The sequence below is a fragment of the Suricata suricatta genome, chromosome 10, assembly GCF_006229205.1.
Source record: "Suricata suricatta isolate VVHF042 chromosome 10, meerkat_22Aug2017_6uvM2_HiC, whole genome shotgun sequence".
Classification (NCBI taxonomy): domain Eukaryota; kingdom Metazoa; phylum Chordata; class Mammalia; order Carnivora; family Herpestidae; genus Suricata; species Suricata suricatta.
Genome location: NC_043709.1, coordinates 3,699,092 through 3,716,944, shown reverse-complemented (window position 1 = coordinate 3,716,944; position 17,853 = coordinate 3,699,092). Strand labels below are relative to the sequence as shown.

The 17,853-nt window shown below is 59.9% G+C and overlaps 1 protein-coding gene across 1 annotated transcript in view; it reads left to right on the top strand.

Moving 5' to 3' along the window:
* FBLN1 (fibulin 1) overlaps positions 1-14,527 on the top strand; it is a 61,384-nt gene extending 46,857 nt beyond the window's left edge. Inside the window, exon 16 of the mRNA XM_029955176.1 lies at positions 13,708-14,527. Coding sequence (XP_029811036.1) covers positions 13,708-13,847 — 140 coding nt within the window. The 3' untranslated portion in view covers positions 13,848-14,527. The remainder of the gene's footprint in view (positions 1-13,707) is intronic.
* Positions 14,528-17,853: the final 3,326 nt, after the last annotated feature.

Genomic DNA, 17,853 nt, shown 5'->3' with positions numbered 1-17,853 from the left:
ACAAATCGGTATCCGCGGTACCTGCAGCGTTAGCGTTGGGCCTCGTGAGATTTCCATGAACCTGTTGGCTGGAACTGTGGCCGCCCCTGTGTTCTGGCCTCAGAGACCCTGCACGTAAGCTACCTTTCAGATCGATTTCATGCAGGTATGCACGCTTGCTTCCAAGGCGGCTGTCCCGGCGGGGCCTGACTGCATGTGGGGACCTGCAGGAATCTAATGTTGGCCACAGTGACTGCGGTCCCCGCCGGCCGGGCCTGGGGGGCCCGTGGGCCTGGAGGGCACCAGGACTGCTCAGTAACCAGCTTGCCCGCTGCCCCAGGCTTCTTGAGCACCTACTATGTGCGGCGTGTCAGGCTCTAGGGAGGCTGACAGTCCCCCACGAGTGACGGGAGAGCACCGTGAGGGATGTGGGGGTGCAGAGCCCGGTCCCGTGCCTGGGCGAAGCAGCGCACGCCGCAGCGGGGAGGTGGCCCCTGGGACCCCGGCCCCTGACTGGGTGAAGAATCTAAGACAGCAGCCCAGGCCCCCTTCCCTCACTCAGCACAGTGGTGTTTTAAACATCTTTTTTTTTTTTTTTTAGTGGGTATTTATTTATTTTGAGAGAGCGAGCAGGGGAGGGGCAGAGAGAGAGGGAGAGAGAATCCGAAGCAGGCTCCACACTGTCAGCCTGGAGACACGGGCTCGAGCCCCCGCACCGTGCGATCGTGACCCAAGTGGAAGTCGAGAGTCAGACGCTTAGCATCCTGCGCCCCCCGAGTGCCCCTCGCACACCTGACCGTATACATTTGGGGGGCGGTCTTTACTCGTGAAGGGCGGCCTTGGAGCTCCCCGAGAACCGTTCGACACGAGTCCTGGAGCGTCTCCGCCCAGGTGCCCTCAGCCTGCAGGCCAGCGACTCAGCAGTCACTCCGAGTCCTGGGGTGTGGAGTGATGTCCACTCTTCAGTGACCCAGGGGCCTGCCACCCCGTGGGGCCAAGGGGGCTCCGGTAACACACGCACCACATGCTTCCTGCCGAGCGCGTGTGTCTGGAGGTCTTGCCTGCACTCTGTCGCCCCATTGTGTAACCGTCCCCGCGGCTCCGGGAACACGCAGAGACCCTGCGGCCAGGCCCTGGGTCGGCTCTTGGAGGCGAAGATAGTTGAGAGGCGCTCTTCCCATGCTCTGGGGGAGCTCGCTGCCCAGAGAGGGGCGCAGGCACCACACGGGCCCCTCCCAGCGCTGTGTGGGATGTGCTGGACCCACAGAGGAGAGGCAGCCCCGCCGGCCTCACAGGGCAGTCCCGGGGAGCTTCCTGGAAGAGGTGACACAAGTGTGGGGCCTTGACAGCTGAGCAGGAGCGAGCCCGGCAGAGAGGCGTTCCTGGCCCGGGGCCGGGGTGGGAGCAGGGCCACCCCACTCAGTCTGGTGCTACCAGAGGGAGGAGAGAGGCCAGGAGGGGCCCTGGGGCCGGGACTCCCAGGACTTCCACGGCCCGCAGGGAGCCACTGGAGTTCCGTGATATTCCTGGGGAGGCACGCGCTGCCCACCCTGCTTCTAGACCCCCTCCACAGCCTCCTGTGGTGCTGGTTGTTCCCACTTCGCAGATGGGAAGGCTGAGGCCAGAGGAACCAGGTGGCTTGCCAGGGCCTCTCAGCTGGGGTGCATTTGAGGACAGAACCCGGACCCGGGCCGCCTGTCCCAGAGCCTCCCATCCCATGGACTGCACGGCGCAGCCCTGTTTTCCTCTGGTCTACACCAGCCGACGTCTATACCGCTGGCATCAGCAGCAGCCTGAGCGGATAGGTAGTGACGCCTCCCCTTTCAAGCTCCGGCGCCCTCAGTGTTCCTGGCTATGGGGTCTCGGGCCTTGAGCCCCCCGCGTGTGAGCAAAGAACCCTTCCCGTCTACACAGTCTGGAGGCAAGGTTTAAACACCACCGTGTGCCGAGGGAACGTCTTCTCTGGTTCTTCACCCGACCAGGGCCGGCTCCCTCTTGTTCCCACGGGCTGCTGCTCGCCTCTGCCCGCGGAGTGCTGGTGGGGGGCGTGGGGTGTAGGGGGGACTGCTCAGCCTCGCCCGGCTGTGCCACCCAAGGCAGCTGCAGCCTAGGGGGACTGCCAGGACCTTCTGGCTGGAAACCCACTCTGCACATAACCTGCAATCTGCAGACCCGCGCAGGGCCTGCTCCGTCTGTGAGCTGGTCTCTGGGAGAGCCGTGTGGTCTGACGGGGTGGGGAGGGGGCATGTGCGGTGCGGGCGCGTATAGTGCGCGTGTATAGTGTGTGCGCATAGAGGGCATGTTTGCATAGTGCATGTTGGGGCCTGAGTGTAGACGGGGTTAGTGCACGTGAGTGCATGTGGAGGGTGTCCCTGTGAGTGCAGGTGGGGACAGGGGACGCGGCGCGTGGGGCCCTGCGGGAGGATGGGCGCCCAGGGGCTTTGCTGTCCGAGACCTGTGATCCTTGCTGGCGGGAGAAGGGATGGCCCCCCAGGGTCCAGGCTCCGCCTCACGTCCCTGTGCAAGGCCACTCTGGGCCCGGGGACAGGGTCTGGAGGTTCCGCTTGGTTTCACTGGGGAGGGGGAAGCCACCCGGTGCCCACGTGTGCCCTCAGACCCGGGCACAGAGCCCTTGCCAAGCTCGATGCCTGTGAGCACCCTCTTCCCTCGGGAGCGCTCCTCGTGCAGCCTTGTGGGACGCCCCCGCCCCCCGGGCTGGCATCACTGGTGAGAGAAGAAGTCACAGAAGGGCTGTCCCCGCGTCCCGCAGCCGGTCAGCCAGGGGTGCACCTGGCAAGTGGGTCCGCACGGTGCTAGGTCTGTTCTTGGTCTGAGCCTCACAGGCGGCTCGGGGGCCCCCAGGGCCCCCGAGAAACAGAAGCACCCCTGTTCCAGCTCTTGGCCCCACGCTGCTGGGTAAAATCTGAAATGAATGGAGGGTCACGTGATGGCCCCACTGGCCCTAGAGGCGGTCGCCTGCGTTAGGTGTAGGAGGGCCAGGCCCTGATTCTAGACACCCGTCAGTGCGATGGGATGGAACCCCAGGTGAATGCCCCTAGCGGTTCCGGTGCACAGGGGGCACGCAGAGTCCGCCCCACGGGGTGGCGTGGACGGTCCCCACTTCCACGTTGTCTGCGCTGAAGCGTGATGCGTGTTGCCGGGGGCGTCTCCCTGAGGACCCCTCTTAAAGGAAACTAAGAACATTTTCATTTTGAAATAGCATCCTAAATCTCGTCTGAGTGTGTAAGGATTATCACTCTATTCCAAGTTTACCATTTAGATGTTTTTTATGTTTATTTTTTTTTTGAGAGAGAGAAACAGAGAGCGAGCGGGGGAGGGGCAGAGAGAGAGGGAGACACAGAATCTGAAGCAGCTCCAGGCTCAGAGCTGTCAGCACCGAGCCCGATGTGGGGCTCGAACCCACGGACTGTGAGATCACGACCTGAGCAGAAGTCGGACGCTTCACCGACTGAGCCCCCAGGCGCCCCCAAGTTTACCATTTGAAACATATCAGTAGCTGGGGTGGCCCTTTTGGGGACAAGACAGGAGTGAGTCTCTGTGTGCACAGTCCGAGAACTGAACTTAGGGTAAGGCCTTCTGGGCTTGATTCTCGGTTCTCGCTTTCCAGCTGTGTGACCTCAGGCAGTTCACACAACCTCTCTGAGCCTCTGTTTTCATCTCGGGGACGTTGCCGTAATGCTTTTGTCGCTGGGTTAGTGACCATCCGCTAGGAGGAGCAGAGGGAGTTGAGCACTGCAGGGCGGGTTGTCAGGGGCTAAATGAGCCCCCCGTGAGGAAGCCGTCTAGAGCTGGAGCAGGAGAGAGCTTGGTGCACCTGATGGGGCCAACAGTGAGGCGCTCGGGACAGTGCCAAGGCCCCCCGGCCGGGGGTGACGGGACCAGCGTGCATGGTGGCCTCCGCAGGCAGGGCAGGCCCGGCCAGAAGCTGGACGGTGGAGGCCGTGCCTCCCAGGGTCTGTCATCCTGAGTCATTTTTCTGATTCAACAGAACATTCTGGTTCCTACTCTAGGCCAGGCCCTGGGCTGGGTGCAGGGCTCAGATTTACGCCCAAGCCCCGAGCCTGCTTTCCCGAAGCTGCCTGTGAGCTTCCCTAGCGTCCTGCCGTCCGAGCGCCTGTAGGCTCCGTACCTGTTAGCGTCTCCGAGGGAGAGAGAAATGGGGTGTGGCGGGGCTGCCACGGCCAGCCGAACATGTTGTGCACTGCAAAACCCTCGGGGAGCAGCATGCGCAGCCTCTTCTGTGTGCAGTGCACAGGGTACTGACTGGTACTCAGCAGCCCGGATACCAACCTCAAGGCACCCCTGCGCTGCCCTCCCCACCCCCACCCCTGCCACCAGGCAAGGCCTCCCTCAGAGCAAAGCGCTGCCTTACCCGGCCATCTGGCTTCAGGTCACCGTTGTGGTCCCAGCAGCAGGGCCCAGATCACCTCTTTGAAATCATTACCCCCTAAGGGGTTAAACATGCGCTCTGACCCCGGCCTGCAGCGATTGGGAACAGCTTGGCCCCAGCAGCGGGCCTGACGAGGAGATTCAGAAAGCCCACCTGCGGGCAGCAGAGGCTGTCCCTGCCGGGTGACGGGCGATCCACCCCGGCTTTCACAGCAAATCCCGGGGATTAGGCGCTCTCCCTTCTCCAACCGTCACCCCAGGGCCACACCCTGGCCAGCAGCCAGCCGAGTCCCAGCCGCCCCTGGGCCCGGGATGGGCTGCGGCCTGACTTCACCCTGAGGCTGGAGGCCTCACCGAGGGAGGGAGGAGGTGGGGGCGGAGGTGCAGGGGTGCGGTGGGGTCCCTGGAAGGGGAGGGGGCGGAGAGGCCCAGACACTTCTCTGTGCCCTGTGCCGGGATCCCATGGAGCAGAGATGGGGTGGCAGGCGGCGGGCCCCACGTTGCACCTGACCTCGTAACTGTGTGAAATGGCAGCCGAACTGGGGGCTCCAGGACACAGGTTCTCAGAGGGCCACCCCGACACACAGCTGGTGACGCCCCAGGAAGGAGGGAGGAAGGAAGGAGGAAAACAAGCCGAACAGCAGGAGAGGGTGCTGTGCAAACCTGAAGGGAGTGTGACGATGCGAATCGCCCACCAGCCTCACCCGACAGCCGTCCGCGCACCGGGGACCCAGGGGCCCCCGTCACCCACTGTCGCCGAGAGCGTTTCCGGCAGCATGTCGGGTTCCCGGAAGGACTCTGCGAGGAACGTGCGCTCCGTGGCCGAGACCGGGGACCCCGAGTGGCGTCCGAGTCCTCGCTGTCCTCAGACGACGGCCAGCCCTGCGGGGCCCTCCCATGGGCCCCCACTCTTCCCGGCACGTCAGAGATGCCCCTCGTAGGACCCCCAGGTGATCAGCGCGTCTCCAGATGAGGAGGCGGAGGCACAGGCTCAGGACTCCCCGTGGGGCCCCTGGGCCGTGACCTTCCTGTGTGACCTTGGGCAAAGTCCTATTCTCGGAGGTCCAGCCCGGCCCTGAAATTCCTCTGCATCCGCATTTCTGAGCACCCCTCCCCCCTCCTTGCCAGGCCGGCTGGTCCTCCGATGCCCGGCCAGGACTAACCCTCGGTGCCCTCCCGGTGCCCGGCCTGGGGTGAGCACTTCTCCCGGGCTCTGCCGAAGGCTCTTGGCTTACTTTCCCAGCGTCGCTGCCCCACCATCCATGTCGGACTTCCGTGGGGGCCGGAGCCCCGCGAGGACCCCCAGCGGCGCTGGTCAGTGTTTGTCACCACAGCGCCAGGCGCAGGGCCTGCTGGGGAATAAGGAGGAGGGGGCAGCGTGGTACGGCCAGCTGCCAGGGCCTGGGACACCCAATCTGTCCTCAGCAGCTGCCCCCCGCCCCCCAGCTGGCATCCTAATTCCCGGGGCCTTGACCGCCTCTGAAGGAGGAGGTGGTGCAGTATTGCCTTCTGGTCAGCGGAGGCCAGGGCTGGTCTCTCTCTGGGATCTTAGGTCTTTAATTCGAAGTCACCTCTGCCTTCCGTGGCCTTAGCTCATCCTGGGGCAGCAGGAGGGGTCAGCGCTGAGACATCGGGCTGACAGCGGGTGGGGGGCCTGGTCAGGGTGTGCGCCCCACACCTGTGGGGAGCTGGGGCCTGGGGTGCCTGAGGCACACACGAGCCCAGATCAGACTCAAGTTCCGGAAGGCCGGCCGTGGCCGCAGTTGGGGCGTGCGCTGGGGGTAGGGGGGAAGGTGTCGGAAGGTCAGGCCTGGCCTGAGACAGGGCGGCGGGGGGGGGGTGCCCTCTGGAAACTCTTGTGGATGGAATTCACCGCCTCCACCTCCGTAGTGATTGAGTGTGGGAGAGGGAAGCCGGGGGCTGCTGAAGTCCCGTCTCCCAGTTCTCTAGAGGCTGGAGAAGGGCAGCAGACTGGGGGAAGGGGGCGTCTGGGAGATCTGAGCGGCTGGTGAGCTTGGGTCTGGGGCAGAAGGACCCCGGCAGGCCGACGCGAGGGGCAGGGCCTCACGGGCAACCCGGTGACAGTCGGTACATTAGACGGCCAGTCCCTTCCAGAAAAGCGCCAGGCCTTCTCTTTCTCCGAGGGGGCCTGGGTGGCCCGGAGCTGGCTTGTTGACAGCCCAACCTGACTCATTTCACTGCACTGAGCCCATTTCCTCCTCCAGGACCAGTGAGGCTGACACAGGCGGACGAGAGGGTAGCTGGGAACTTGGCTTCGCAAGCCCAAACGCGGCAGAAATGTCAGCCTCCGCGCGGGGGCGAAGGCAGGTTTGGCGCGGAGCGGCACTTCCTTCCAGATCTCTCCGGGAGGGGGCTGCCCCGTCCAAGCTGCCCTGGCTCAGGGGGGCCGGTGGGGAAGCCCGTTTATAATGATCGGGAAATATGGACAGTGAGTTCTGCTGACATGTTGGGAGGCATTTGGTATTTTAACTTTTTTTTATGTTTGTTTATTTTTGAGAGAGAGAGACAGCGTGAGCAGGGGAGGGGCAGAGAGAGAGGGAGACACAGAATTGGAAGCAGCTCCAGGCTCTGAGCTAGCTGTCAGCACGGAGCCCGACGCGGGGCTCGAACCCACGAACCCTGAGATCAGTACGATAAACCGACTGAGCCCGCCACTTGGTGTTTTAAATGCGAAGCCCAGACACCTGTCCGCCTTCCTCTCAAGCGCCTGCCTGGGTGTTTCTCGGGGCTAGAGGTCAGGGCTCCCGGAGCCCAGTTCCTCGCCCGCCAACGACCGAGGTGATTGTTTCATGGTTTGCTCCTTTCTGCCAGGTTGGCCCTATGTGTGTGACTCCGCCAGGGAAAGCGCGTTCTGGAAGTTTCCTCTACATCGCGCAGCCCAGTGAGGGGGAAGGAGATGAGTAGGGTGGGAAGGGCTGGGCTCTGGGGTCAGTCCCAGCTGGCTGGCATCCGGACCTGTGAGCCGCGTGACCAGGGGCATCTGGGCCGCCAGAGCCCACTCTGCTCTCCCCGGGAAGGGAGGCCTGTCCCCGACAGCGCTGTGCTGAGGACCCAGAGAGCACGTGGGACCCTGCCATTTCCCTTCCCCTTCGCCTGCTCTGTTCCATCTCCCAGCCCATCCGTGTTCTGGCTTTGTTTTGTTTTCTTAAGTCATCTCTACACCCAACGTGGGACTCGGGACTCGAACTCACAGCCCGGAGATCAAGCGTCTCACACTCCACCGACTGAGCCGGCGGGGCACCCCCTGTGGTTTCTCGCTTTGTATGTACCAGCAGGGTTTCTTCGTTTTCTCATTTTCTCGAGTTTTCCTCTTTGCCCCTGGTCTGCGCTGCTCATCCCCGTCTGCCAAGGCGACTTCGCTGAGATGCGGGTGGTGACATGCCCCTCCCGAGTGTGGTCACATTTGTGTTTGGCAAGACCTGGTGGGTCTCCTGTGACCTCCTGGTCGTGGCCCCGGCGCCTCATGCTCACAGGCCGGCACCCGCCTTCCGCACTGCTCCCGGCTCTGCGTGCCGGCCGCCCGTTCTCCCCGTCCGGGCGGTCGACGCCGGAAGACGCGATGACCTCCGGCTGCTGTGCATCCTCCCCCCATACTGTCCTTTCTGGGTGATGATTGTCCCCCTTGTAGATTGTGCTTAATGCTTTGGTGCTCAGTTCATTCATTCATTCATTCACTCAAGTGTTGGTTGAGCGCCACCTGTGATCAGGTACAAAGTGGGACAAAGGTCCTGCTATGTTCCGCAAGCCAGAGATCCAAGAGTGGCCAAGACATGCCCCTGACCTCCAGGCTTAGGCTGCATCGGGGAGACTGCTGGTCCCCAAGGAAGCAAGTGACTGTCACCGGGTTTCAAGTGCTGACTGCTTGTCACTTTTTGTCACGTCCACATGTGACTCTTCCCTCTGTCTTTCGGATCTCTTGTGCAAAGCACAGTTAATGTCCACCGACATGAGAGAGTCACGGAAGTCTCTTGATTCATCATCTTGCTTGTGAAAATCCTCTTTGACGTGCCGCTCAGTCACGTAGAATCACGGGACTTCTGGGTGAAGGCTGAACTCCGGAAAGGATGGTGACTTGCAGGAGGCCGCGCTGCTGGGAGCGTGAGAACCCAAGGCTGCCGACGGCGGGTCTCTGTATGGACCAGCGTCCCGTGTCAGGGGCGCCGGACTCGCACAGAGAGCCCGCTGCCGGTTTTCATTCTCCCCAACGAGCGGCGGGGCAGCCGAGCGCCACCCAGGCAGCAGAGGCTGAGGGGCGGTGGCTTCACGGGCCAGGAATGCAGACCACAGACCCCGCGAGGTGACGAAGGTCCCCCATCGGACCGGGTGCCTCACGTCCTTGGCTCCCGGGTCCCAGCACATCAGCTGCAATTTACGAAGAAGAGAGGAGACATGAAGGTGAAACCCCCGAGGGGCCCTACATTTTTCAAAGGGGAAAAAAAGGCTTAATTATATCTTTAAGAGGCGCAGACAGGCTGAGGAATACCAGCAGCGTCTGAGTCCCGAAGCAGAGATGCCGAGGATGAGGGTTTGGAAGATGACTGCAGTGAACTCGGCACCTCGGCCTTGGTCTTTTTTCCCGGGACTCCGGAGAGCTGGGGAGGCGAGCGCCCAGCGGGTCAGGTGGACACGCCAGCAAGACAGAAACGCCCCTCTCCCGTTGGCCTGCATGTTGCTGCCCCAGTGGTCACGAGCCACTGTCCCTTAGAGCCATCCGCAACCCCTCTTCCCTTCAGGACGGGTTCTGTCTTCCTTCCTGGATTGTGGGGGCCACAAGGACTGGTGTCTATCTCATCTTCCCCGGCCTTTATCCCGCTCAGTAGTTGTGACGGGCTCCTGCCGCGTCCTGCCCCAGGCCCTGTGCTGGGGACAGGGGGACAGAAGAACAAGGTGTCCCTGAAAGGGGAGCTGACCACGTGGCTTCCTTACAATGGGCGGTTGTGGCATTACAGCCGAGGGAGACCGGGTACCGGGTACCCCAGGGCCGGGAGGCTTCACGGAGGAGGACGTAAGCAGCCCAGCTGGTCCCCAGGGCCTGGCATGTGCCAGATGCCAATATCGTGTCTGCAGAATCACATCGATGGCTGGAAGCGGCCCTGGGGGAGGCTTCCCAGCCTCAGTGCTGCCACGGATGGGCAGCACGTGTCTCTGGTGCCCCCTCCCCGGTTTCCCTGCAGTAGGAAGGCTGGTGGTAGTTCCGAATGCACACTGCTCTAGGCCGGTGGCGGGGAGGAAGCCAGGAGACTGCAGGCCCAGATCTCTGGTTCTGGGAGGCTGAGAGGCCGGAGGTCCCGGGGACAGCCTTGGCACCTCCTCAGCCTCAGCTGCCTGTCTCTCCAAGATTGACACTGGCCTGAACCGTCCTACTTTTGGGGTTTGCACATGTCCTCTGTGCTTCCTAGGCTCGTAATTGTTCTTCAAAATCCGATTTAAATGTCTGCGGAATCTTCCTTAAACCTGCTCCGGGCGGAATGCCCTCTATTGGATGGATGGATGGATGGGTGAAGGATGGGTGGATGATGGATGATGGATGGATGGGTGGGTGGATGCATACATGGATGGATGGATGGATGAATGAATGGATGATGTAGGAAAGCTGTGAAGAATAAAGCAATAGTAGGAGAAAGCCTGGGTTTGGTCCAAGGGAGGACTAGGAGGTAGAACTCCAGCCTGAACTACTCTGGGAAGGGAGGGGACATGTCCACCCAACCCAGAGCAGGGGGAGGAGAGCTAGTCCACAGAATGGGTGTGGCCTGGGGCAGCAGGGATTGTGGACGGAGGTGGACGTTCAGTGTAGACTTCAGGTCACAGGGAAGGGGGCGAGAGGCTCCTCCGGCCAGGGGGGAGGCGGAAGGACAAGAGGCACGCTCCTGGGCGCTGCCCCCGCCTGCACTTGCGGTTTCTTGTTTCACACTTGCAGCACGAATATTTGCTCCGCCTTAATCACTTCCCTTGTTAAGTGTGAAGACCCTGCGCAAAGCCTGCTCTGAATGTGACCTGTATTCGGGGTCAGGCCCCCTCCTCCCTGGCCCTTCCTGGCGTCCCTTGCACTCAGGCAGCCCCTGGCCCCCTCCCTGCTGCTTTCGCCCCTGTGCGCAGCCGTGGCCTGAGCCCAGGCACCTGCTGTAACCGAGGTCAAGCCTCCGGCAGAGCCGCAATGGACGCAGACGTCTGTCTCCACACGTTTCGGGCTTTCCTTTCAGGACGTGTTAAAACCAGCCCAATAAGAATACTCACCGCTTGCTCTCTTTTTCCCTCCTGCAAGAGTTCCGCGTACCTCGAAAATCAGATCACCTTTAAATTGGAAATGGGAGGGCGCCCGGGTGGCTCAGTCGGTTCAGCGTCCAACTCCGGCTCAGGTCATGATCTCAGTCCGTGGGTTCGAGCCCTGCATCAGGCTCTGTGCTGGCAGCTCAGAGCCTGGAGCTGCTTCAGGTTCTGTGTTTCCCCTCTCTCTCTGCCCCTCCCCTGCTCACACTCTTTCTCTCTCAAAATAAAAAAGTAAAGACATAAAAAAATTCTTTTTAATAAATTGGAAATGGGATGCGTTTTGCCACCCAGGAGTCCCTTCTGAGGGAGGAAGGAGAGGGGATGATCGTGCTCATTTTGTTTCTGATTTTGAAGGTTGCTATTTTTATTTTTTAAGTTTATTTACTTATTTTGGGAGACAGCACTATTGTTGGAGGGACTGAGAGAGAGGGAGAGAGAGAACCCCAAACAGGCCCTGCACTGTCAGGGTGGAGCCTGACGTGGGGCTCGAACCCTTGAAGCCATGAGACCATGACCTGATCAAACCAAGAGTCAGACGCTTAACTGACCGAGTCACCCAGACAGCCCTGAAGTTTGCTATTCTTTTTAGTAGTTTATATAATCTTAGGTATTTTATTTTATTTATTTTATTTATTTGTTATTATTTATTTTCATTTTTTATTTTTTAAATTTCTTATTTTATTTTATTTTTATTTTGTTATTTTTATTTTTATTTGAAGGTTGCTATTTTTTTATGTTTATTTATTATTGAGACAGAAACTCTCCTCTTCCTTGAAGATCTGGAAACTCTGAGCACAGAAGCATAGTCTTAACCTCAGTGGTGAGGGTGGGTGAAGTCAGCGGTTACCCCAGGCCCCTGAGGCTGGTGGACACCGCTGTGGGGCTCGGGCGGGCGGGAGGAGGAGAAGGTGACAGTGACAGGAGCACAGCAGGTGCCGGGCTCCCGTGGGGGTGGGGCCCGGGGGTGGAGGCGGACTCAGCACCTGCAGCCCTGGGAACAGGGGGCGGGGCATTGGGAAGGAGCCGCCGGCAGGCGGAGGCGGTGAGAAGCCCGCGTCGTGAGCAGCGAGCTGAAGGTGTTCGAGGCGTCCACCCAGGACGAAGCCGCCATGTCAGCACCGCGCAGGGGCAGAGAAGGGGTGCTGACAGCCTGCAGAGTGTCTCCCCATCGGAGCTGAAGCCCTTGTTTACTTAGAACAGCCTGGAATTCCACCCCGGCTGCTGGGCATTTATTTCACTTTGAAACCTAAACCCGGAGAGTGAAAGGGGGGATGGCACGCCCAAATCGCCTTCTGAACATGAACCTGGGGTTCCTGACCGGAAACCAGCGCTGGTGCGGGAGGCCCTGTCCAGCCTTCGAGGCAGGCGAAGGCGGGCGTCAGGGGCCTCCCCGCGCTGCCCCGTGCGTGCTCCCTAAGTCTGTGGCGGGGATGTTTCTAAACCCAGCCTGGAATCAGCAGCCGATGCAGCGGACAGTCCGGCGATTTCTCAGCCTGCGGTTGTGGAACTTCAGGCTCCAAGCTTGCTCTTTGCAAGCATCCGCCCGGCTAGTCCGCAGGGTGATGTGACTGACAGGGGTTGGCCACCCTTCCCACCCCGGCCTCGGTGACGTCACCTCTGCAGCTCCCCTCGGCCACGAGAGTTGTGTAGAGTACGTGCAGGGAGGCGCCCCCTGTGTCGCAGGACCTCGGACAAGTCATAGAATCGGAGCAGGTGGGGTCGAGAAAGGACCCTGGAGGTCATCCATTCCTAAATGTCAACAGCTCTTGGTGACCGAGACTCAATGGGCCTGCAGACTTTGCTTGTGTTGCTTCCTCTGCAGGGAGGAATGCCTCCTCCAGGAAACCCTCCCTGACTGCACCAGACTCCACCTCCTCCATTCTCCCCAGCTGGACTTCTCTCAGCACTGCACTTACTTTGATCCTCTACCGGCTCTGAGGCCGGAATTCTATTATGTTCTCTGTCTCACTGGGGGAAGGCATGAATTGGGGGGAGGGGGGAGAGGGAAGCCCTCAGTCTGGTGGGGAGGTCGCCCTGCACACCTCAGGCAGATGCTGCGCTAGGAGGTCACCTAAAGCATGCGGTGCAGAAGCACGGGTCACGTGGTATCTGTTGCTCCCAGAGGCATCCGAGGCCCAGAGAGGCTGCAGTGTCTCCACAGCCTGCCCTCGCCTCAGCTGTCTCATCCCAGAGTGCGGGAGAGTTCTCTCTGGGCCTTTGGCTGTCCCTCAGGGACAAGGAGGTGCCCACAGGGCCTGTAAACAGGGAGGTGGCCGGGCACTGCGCCGGGGAGAGCTCCAGTGTCCACTCTTACTGCCCAGGCCCGCTTCCCTGCAGATGGGCAGAGCCTAGAGTTGCCCCCCCCCACCCCCGGGCCAAGCTGAGCTGGGTCTGAGCCCCAGGGGAGGAGGCCTCCAGTCAGGGCCTTTGTGTGGTCCCTCCCTGCTCCAGGAAGGGCCCGCTGCCACCCCAGCAGCCTCATACAGCCAGGCTTCCCTGGCACTGTTACCTGCCCCCTTCCCCCCACATCTGCCACCTGTCCTCAGGCTCCAGGCCCTGCCCAACCTCCGCTGTTCAGGCTGCGCCTGCGCTGAGGCTCTGTGGCTGGGGCTGCGTCTTCTCACCTGTTCCCCTGAGCTCAGGTGTCACCCTCCGCAGAGGCATGGACAGCAAGGGGTTTAAGGGTATGTCCCGTGGGACAACGGCGCTTGGGTAAAGGGTTTCCAGGACCCCACGGGGATCTTCTATGTCACAGGGAAGGGATCATGTCTCCCCTGCTTCTTCCCGAGGGGCAGAACGGGGCACAGTGGGTAGGAAGAGTGGGGGACAGGTGTGAACTGGGCATCCGCTCCACACCAGGCCCAGAATCTTCTAGGCTCTTTCAAATCCTCCATCAGGAAGGTGGCTGCAGTGTGCTCATTGTCTTTTGTCCCTGGACACAGCAACAGAGTCTGGGACTGACCGCTGGGAAGCAGATGCTATGCAGCCGGGGCCTGCCAAGGTCTAACCTGTCTTCCCTTCTGTCCGCAGGTGTCGTGCGCCAAGTACGGCCCATCGTGGGCCCGTTCCATGCTGTCCTGAAGCTGGAGATGAACTACGTGATCGGGGGGGTGGTGTCCCACCGAAACGTCGTTAACGTGCACATCTTTGTCTCCGAGTACTGGTTCTGAGGGCCTGTCCTGGTGCAGCCACACCTGCGCCTCCAGGCCAAGTCATTGCCACAGAAACCACACCTGCCCCACTGACATCTCTTAAATATATGTATTTGTTTGTAGCGTTAGGCCTACATGTATTGAGCTGCGCCCAGATGAATGCTTTCATCTGATGTGTTTCAGTATTTAAATGAGTCCAATTACTCAACTGTTGGTTGAAAATCTTGCCTATTTTTATTATTTTTGTAACACAAAGGTTAACTGTTGCTCTCTCTCTGCCTGTGGGCTGGGCGTTGTGAAGGACCAAGGAAAGAAAGACTTTTTCAGGGGGCAGCCGGTCCAGATGCTGAAGGAAACCAGTTCTTGCACTGATTGTATGAAATTTGATGTTCGGTACTTTTTTTCGGCGGGGGTGGGGGAGTGGGCGGAGAAGTTGGAAGGGGTGTGCCCAGTGACACGGCTACGGCACAGCAGCAGGTGTGGCCCATTCTGCCCAGAAGCTGCATAAACAGTGCCCCGGGGAGCCCTCAGGAGGTGCCCTGCGGTTCTGTTGAAACGGAAAAGGTAAAGCCACAGGCTGTTAGGTGTGTGTGCGAACCGTGCGCGTTCCCCACGGGAATGGCTGGGCTTTCTCTGCACCCTGCATCCGTCCTTTCTTATCACAGGTGGGAAAATAAACAGTTTTGTGAGCCTCCTGATGGCCCGTGCCTGACAGTCTTTCAAGAAGGGGGCTCTCCACTTGCAAAGCGCCTGGGAATGTCCCCTCAGGCCTTCTCAGAGCCCCCCCCCAGGCCCCCCCAGAGGTTCTGGGGCGGGGCCGCATGTATTGGAACAGTTTCCCACCCACGTCGTTTCTGATGCCATGCCCACCCCTGAGAAGTGTGGCTCAAGCCTGCCGTGTGCCCCTCGACCAGTCCTGCTAGGCAAGACACAGAGCCCTGGCATCTGATGTGTTGCTCAGGGGATTCTGGTCCCCTCTAGAAATTGCTGTAGAGAAATAACAATTCTCTTCGGCAGGAAAAAGAGGCCACCAGTGTGCACGGAGTCCCCCCGCCCCCAGCCGCCTCCGTGCACTTAGCGTGCCTCCTTCCCTCCTCCCAGATCCCTGCGAGGCCTGCGATCTTACACAATTTCCAGATGAGTAAACAGGGCTCAGTTGCCCAAGTCACACAGCTTTTTAGGCACAAGGGATTCAAATTCAGTTTATCAGATGCCAAACTCTGCAAAGCCCCAGGTTGGAAGACTCAGGGACACCCTGGGTCTCTAGGGTGTCTGGCTGCTGGTCAGCATTGATGACAGAGCCACGCCCCCAGGGCACCCTGGGACCCGCGGGGATGCGGCAGGGCGCCTCGCTTCCACGCAGACCTCTCCTCCGGACCCTTCCCGGGTTCATCCCGTCTTCTTAGGCACGGACGCCACTTGTGGCTCAGAGCCTCCCCGCTCCCGGGTCCCAGCTCATCTGGGCGGCCCGGGGCCCGGCAGTGGTGGGATTTCAGCCCCACGTGGGACTCCACTCTCCCTGGGATTGCAGCGTGGCCCAGTTCTGCAGACTGTGGCCTCGAGCCCCCTTTGGGACGTTTCTGAGGTCGGGATTTGGGGGCACTGGTCCGTGGAAGCCAGGCGTGGGCCCTGGCCGTCTCGAGGTGGGGGGAGGCGAGAGGACCCGTGTGGGCCTGGATGTCCAGGGAGCCAGCTGCACGGCTCTGGAGGCCGGTGATCCGGGGTCTTGGCAGGGAAGGGGGGCCTGGGGTCTGGACACAGGAATGTGTCTCTCATTATCTCTCCCTCTGCACCCCACCCTGCCCGCCAACATTTAGCGGATTGAAGTGCAGAGAAGAGTGTATGTCACGTGCCCATCACCCAGCTTCAACAATGACCACTCACCACCTTTTTACGGCTCCTCTTAGTCTCTCCCTTCTCGTGACGCCTTTTGTTTTCCAGGAGAGTCTTCTTTCCAATAGACTTTATTTTTGGGAACCGTTTTAGATTCACAGAACAGTTGTGCAGGCAGCACAGAGTCCCTGCCCCCTGGCCCCCAGTCTCTCCACCGCAGCTGCAGGAGTCCAGTCCGTCCGTTACGGTGAATGACCCCAGGCTGACGCATCCTTGTTCCCAAAAATACATCCATGATTTTGTTCCCTTGGCCTGTGCCTGGGGACACCATGTTATGTTTAATTGTGTCCCCTGAGCTCCTCTGGGCTGCGACAGTTTCTCACACGCTCCTTGTTGTTAATGACCTTGGCAGTTTTGAGGAGTGCTGGGCAGGCGTTTTGGTGGATGCCCCTCATCTGAGTTTTGTCCAATGGTTTTCTCGTGGTTAGACTGGGTCGTGGGTTTGGGGGAGGAAGACCACGGGGCAGGGGGTGGGGGTTCCTTCTGGCCCATCACAGTCGGGCACCTGCCGCCAACACAACCGATCACGGTCAACACTAACCTTCGTCATCAGGGTGAGGTGCGTCGGTCAGTTTTCTGTGCTGGGAGGTCACTGTGTCCTCCTGTCCATTCTGCCCTCTTTGGGAGGAAGTCACTCCGCACAGCCCAGCCGCGAGGCACGGGGATTTACTCTCCACCACCTTGAGGGCAGAGTGCGAGGGTATTTTAAAAATTTTTTTTAAGTGTTTTTTATTTATTTTTGAGACAGAGAGAGACAGCGCGAGCAAGGGAGGGGCAGAGAGAGAGGGAGACACAGAATCCGAAGCAGCTCCAGGCTCTGAGCTGTCAGCACAGAGCCCGACGTGGGGCTCGAACCCACGAACCATGAGATCACAACCTGAGCCGAAGTCAGGCGCTTAGCCCCCTGAGCCCCCCAGGCACCCCAGAGTATTTTAAAGCAAATCCCAGACATGTCACTTCATGTTTAAGTTCTTTAAATGCTTTGTTAATATACATTTCTAGTGATAAGGGCTTTTCTTTTTTTTTAAGTGTATTTATTTTGAGAGAGGGAGAGAGCAGGAGGGGCAGAGAGAGAGAGATGGAATCCCCGCGCACTGTCAGTCAGGGCTGAAACTCTGAGCTTGAGGGCGTAACCTGAGCCAAAATCAAGAGCTGGACGCTGAACTGACAGTCCGCCAGGGGCCCCCCCATGATAAGGTTTTCAAAAACATGACCATCATAGCTGTTACACCAAGTGACAATGATTCTTTACTTATTTCTAATCAGTGGCTGAGGGTATCTTTAATTCAACTCTACAAGCAGTTGGTAGGATGGGCATAAGGATGGGGGGGGCAGTACACGATAAAGAAGGCGTAATCCCTGCTCCCGGGATGGGGGATGGGGCACAAAATAGAAGGCAGTTCTTTCCTTAACAAAAGGAACTTCTCATTTACCAAAGGGCCAGCCCCCCTCCTTGCACTCGTGGCTGACAGAAAATGGATTTGCCTCAATCGATTCCTCAAACCTCAGCCCAAACATGAGGCTTTTGACAGAGTTGAGGCTTCTCCTGGGTCCCTCCCCGCCCCCGGCCCCTGCCCCCACCCCCCGCTGGGGGCATCGACTCCCCTTATACAGAAAGTGTTTCAATCACGCAGCCCCCGTCGTCCTGGGGCTGCCGCGGAGTCCCAGATGCCGTCACCTACTTCCAGGAGGGGCTCTGGCCACTGAGAGGTCAAGTGATCAGAGCCAGGAACTCGAGGCTGGGGAGGGCAGGGGCAGGGATGGCAAGAGCAGGGTCCCCTGGGTGCCACCAGCTCCCAAGTCTGGCTGGAGAGTACGGCGGGGGCAGAGGTGAGGCGAGGCCGGCTGCAGGCCGCTCCCCTCTGACCCTGTCTGGTCACTGAAATAAAGTTCAAAGTTAGAAGGTACTGTGTGGGCAGTTGAATAGTGTCCCCTCCCCCAAAAGGTAGGTCAAAGTCCTGGTCCCTGGCATCCGTGAACGTGACCTTAGGAGGAAATAGGGTCTTCGCAGGTGCGATCAAGTGAGGGTGTCTGGGCGAGCCCGCCCTGGAATTCGGGTGAGTCTCAAACCCAGCGACAGGTGTGAGGACAAAAGAAAACAGAGACTTGACATCCAGACCCAGAGTGAACG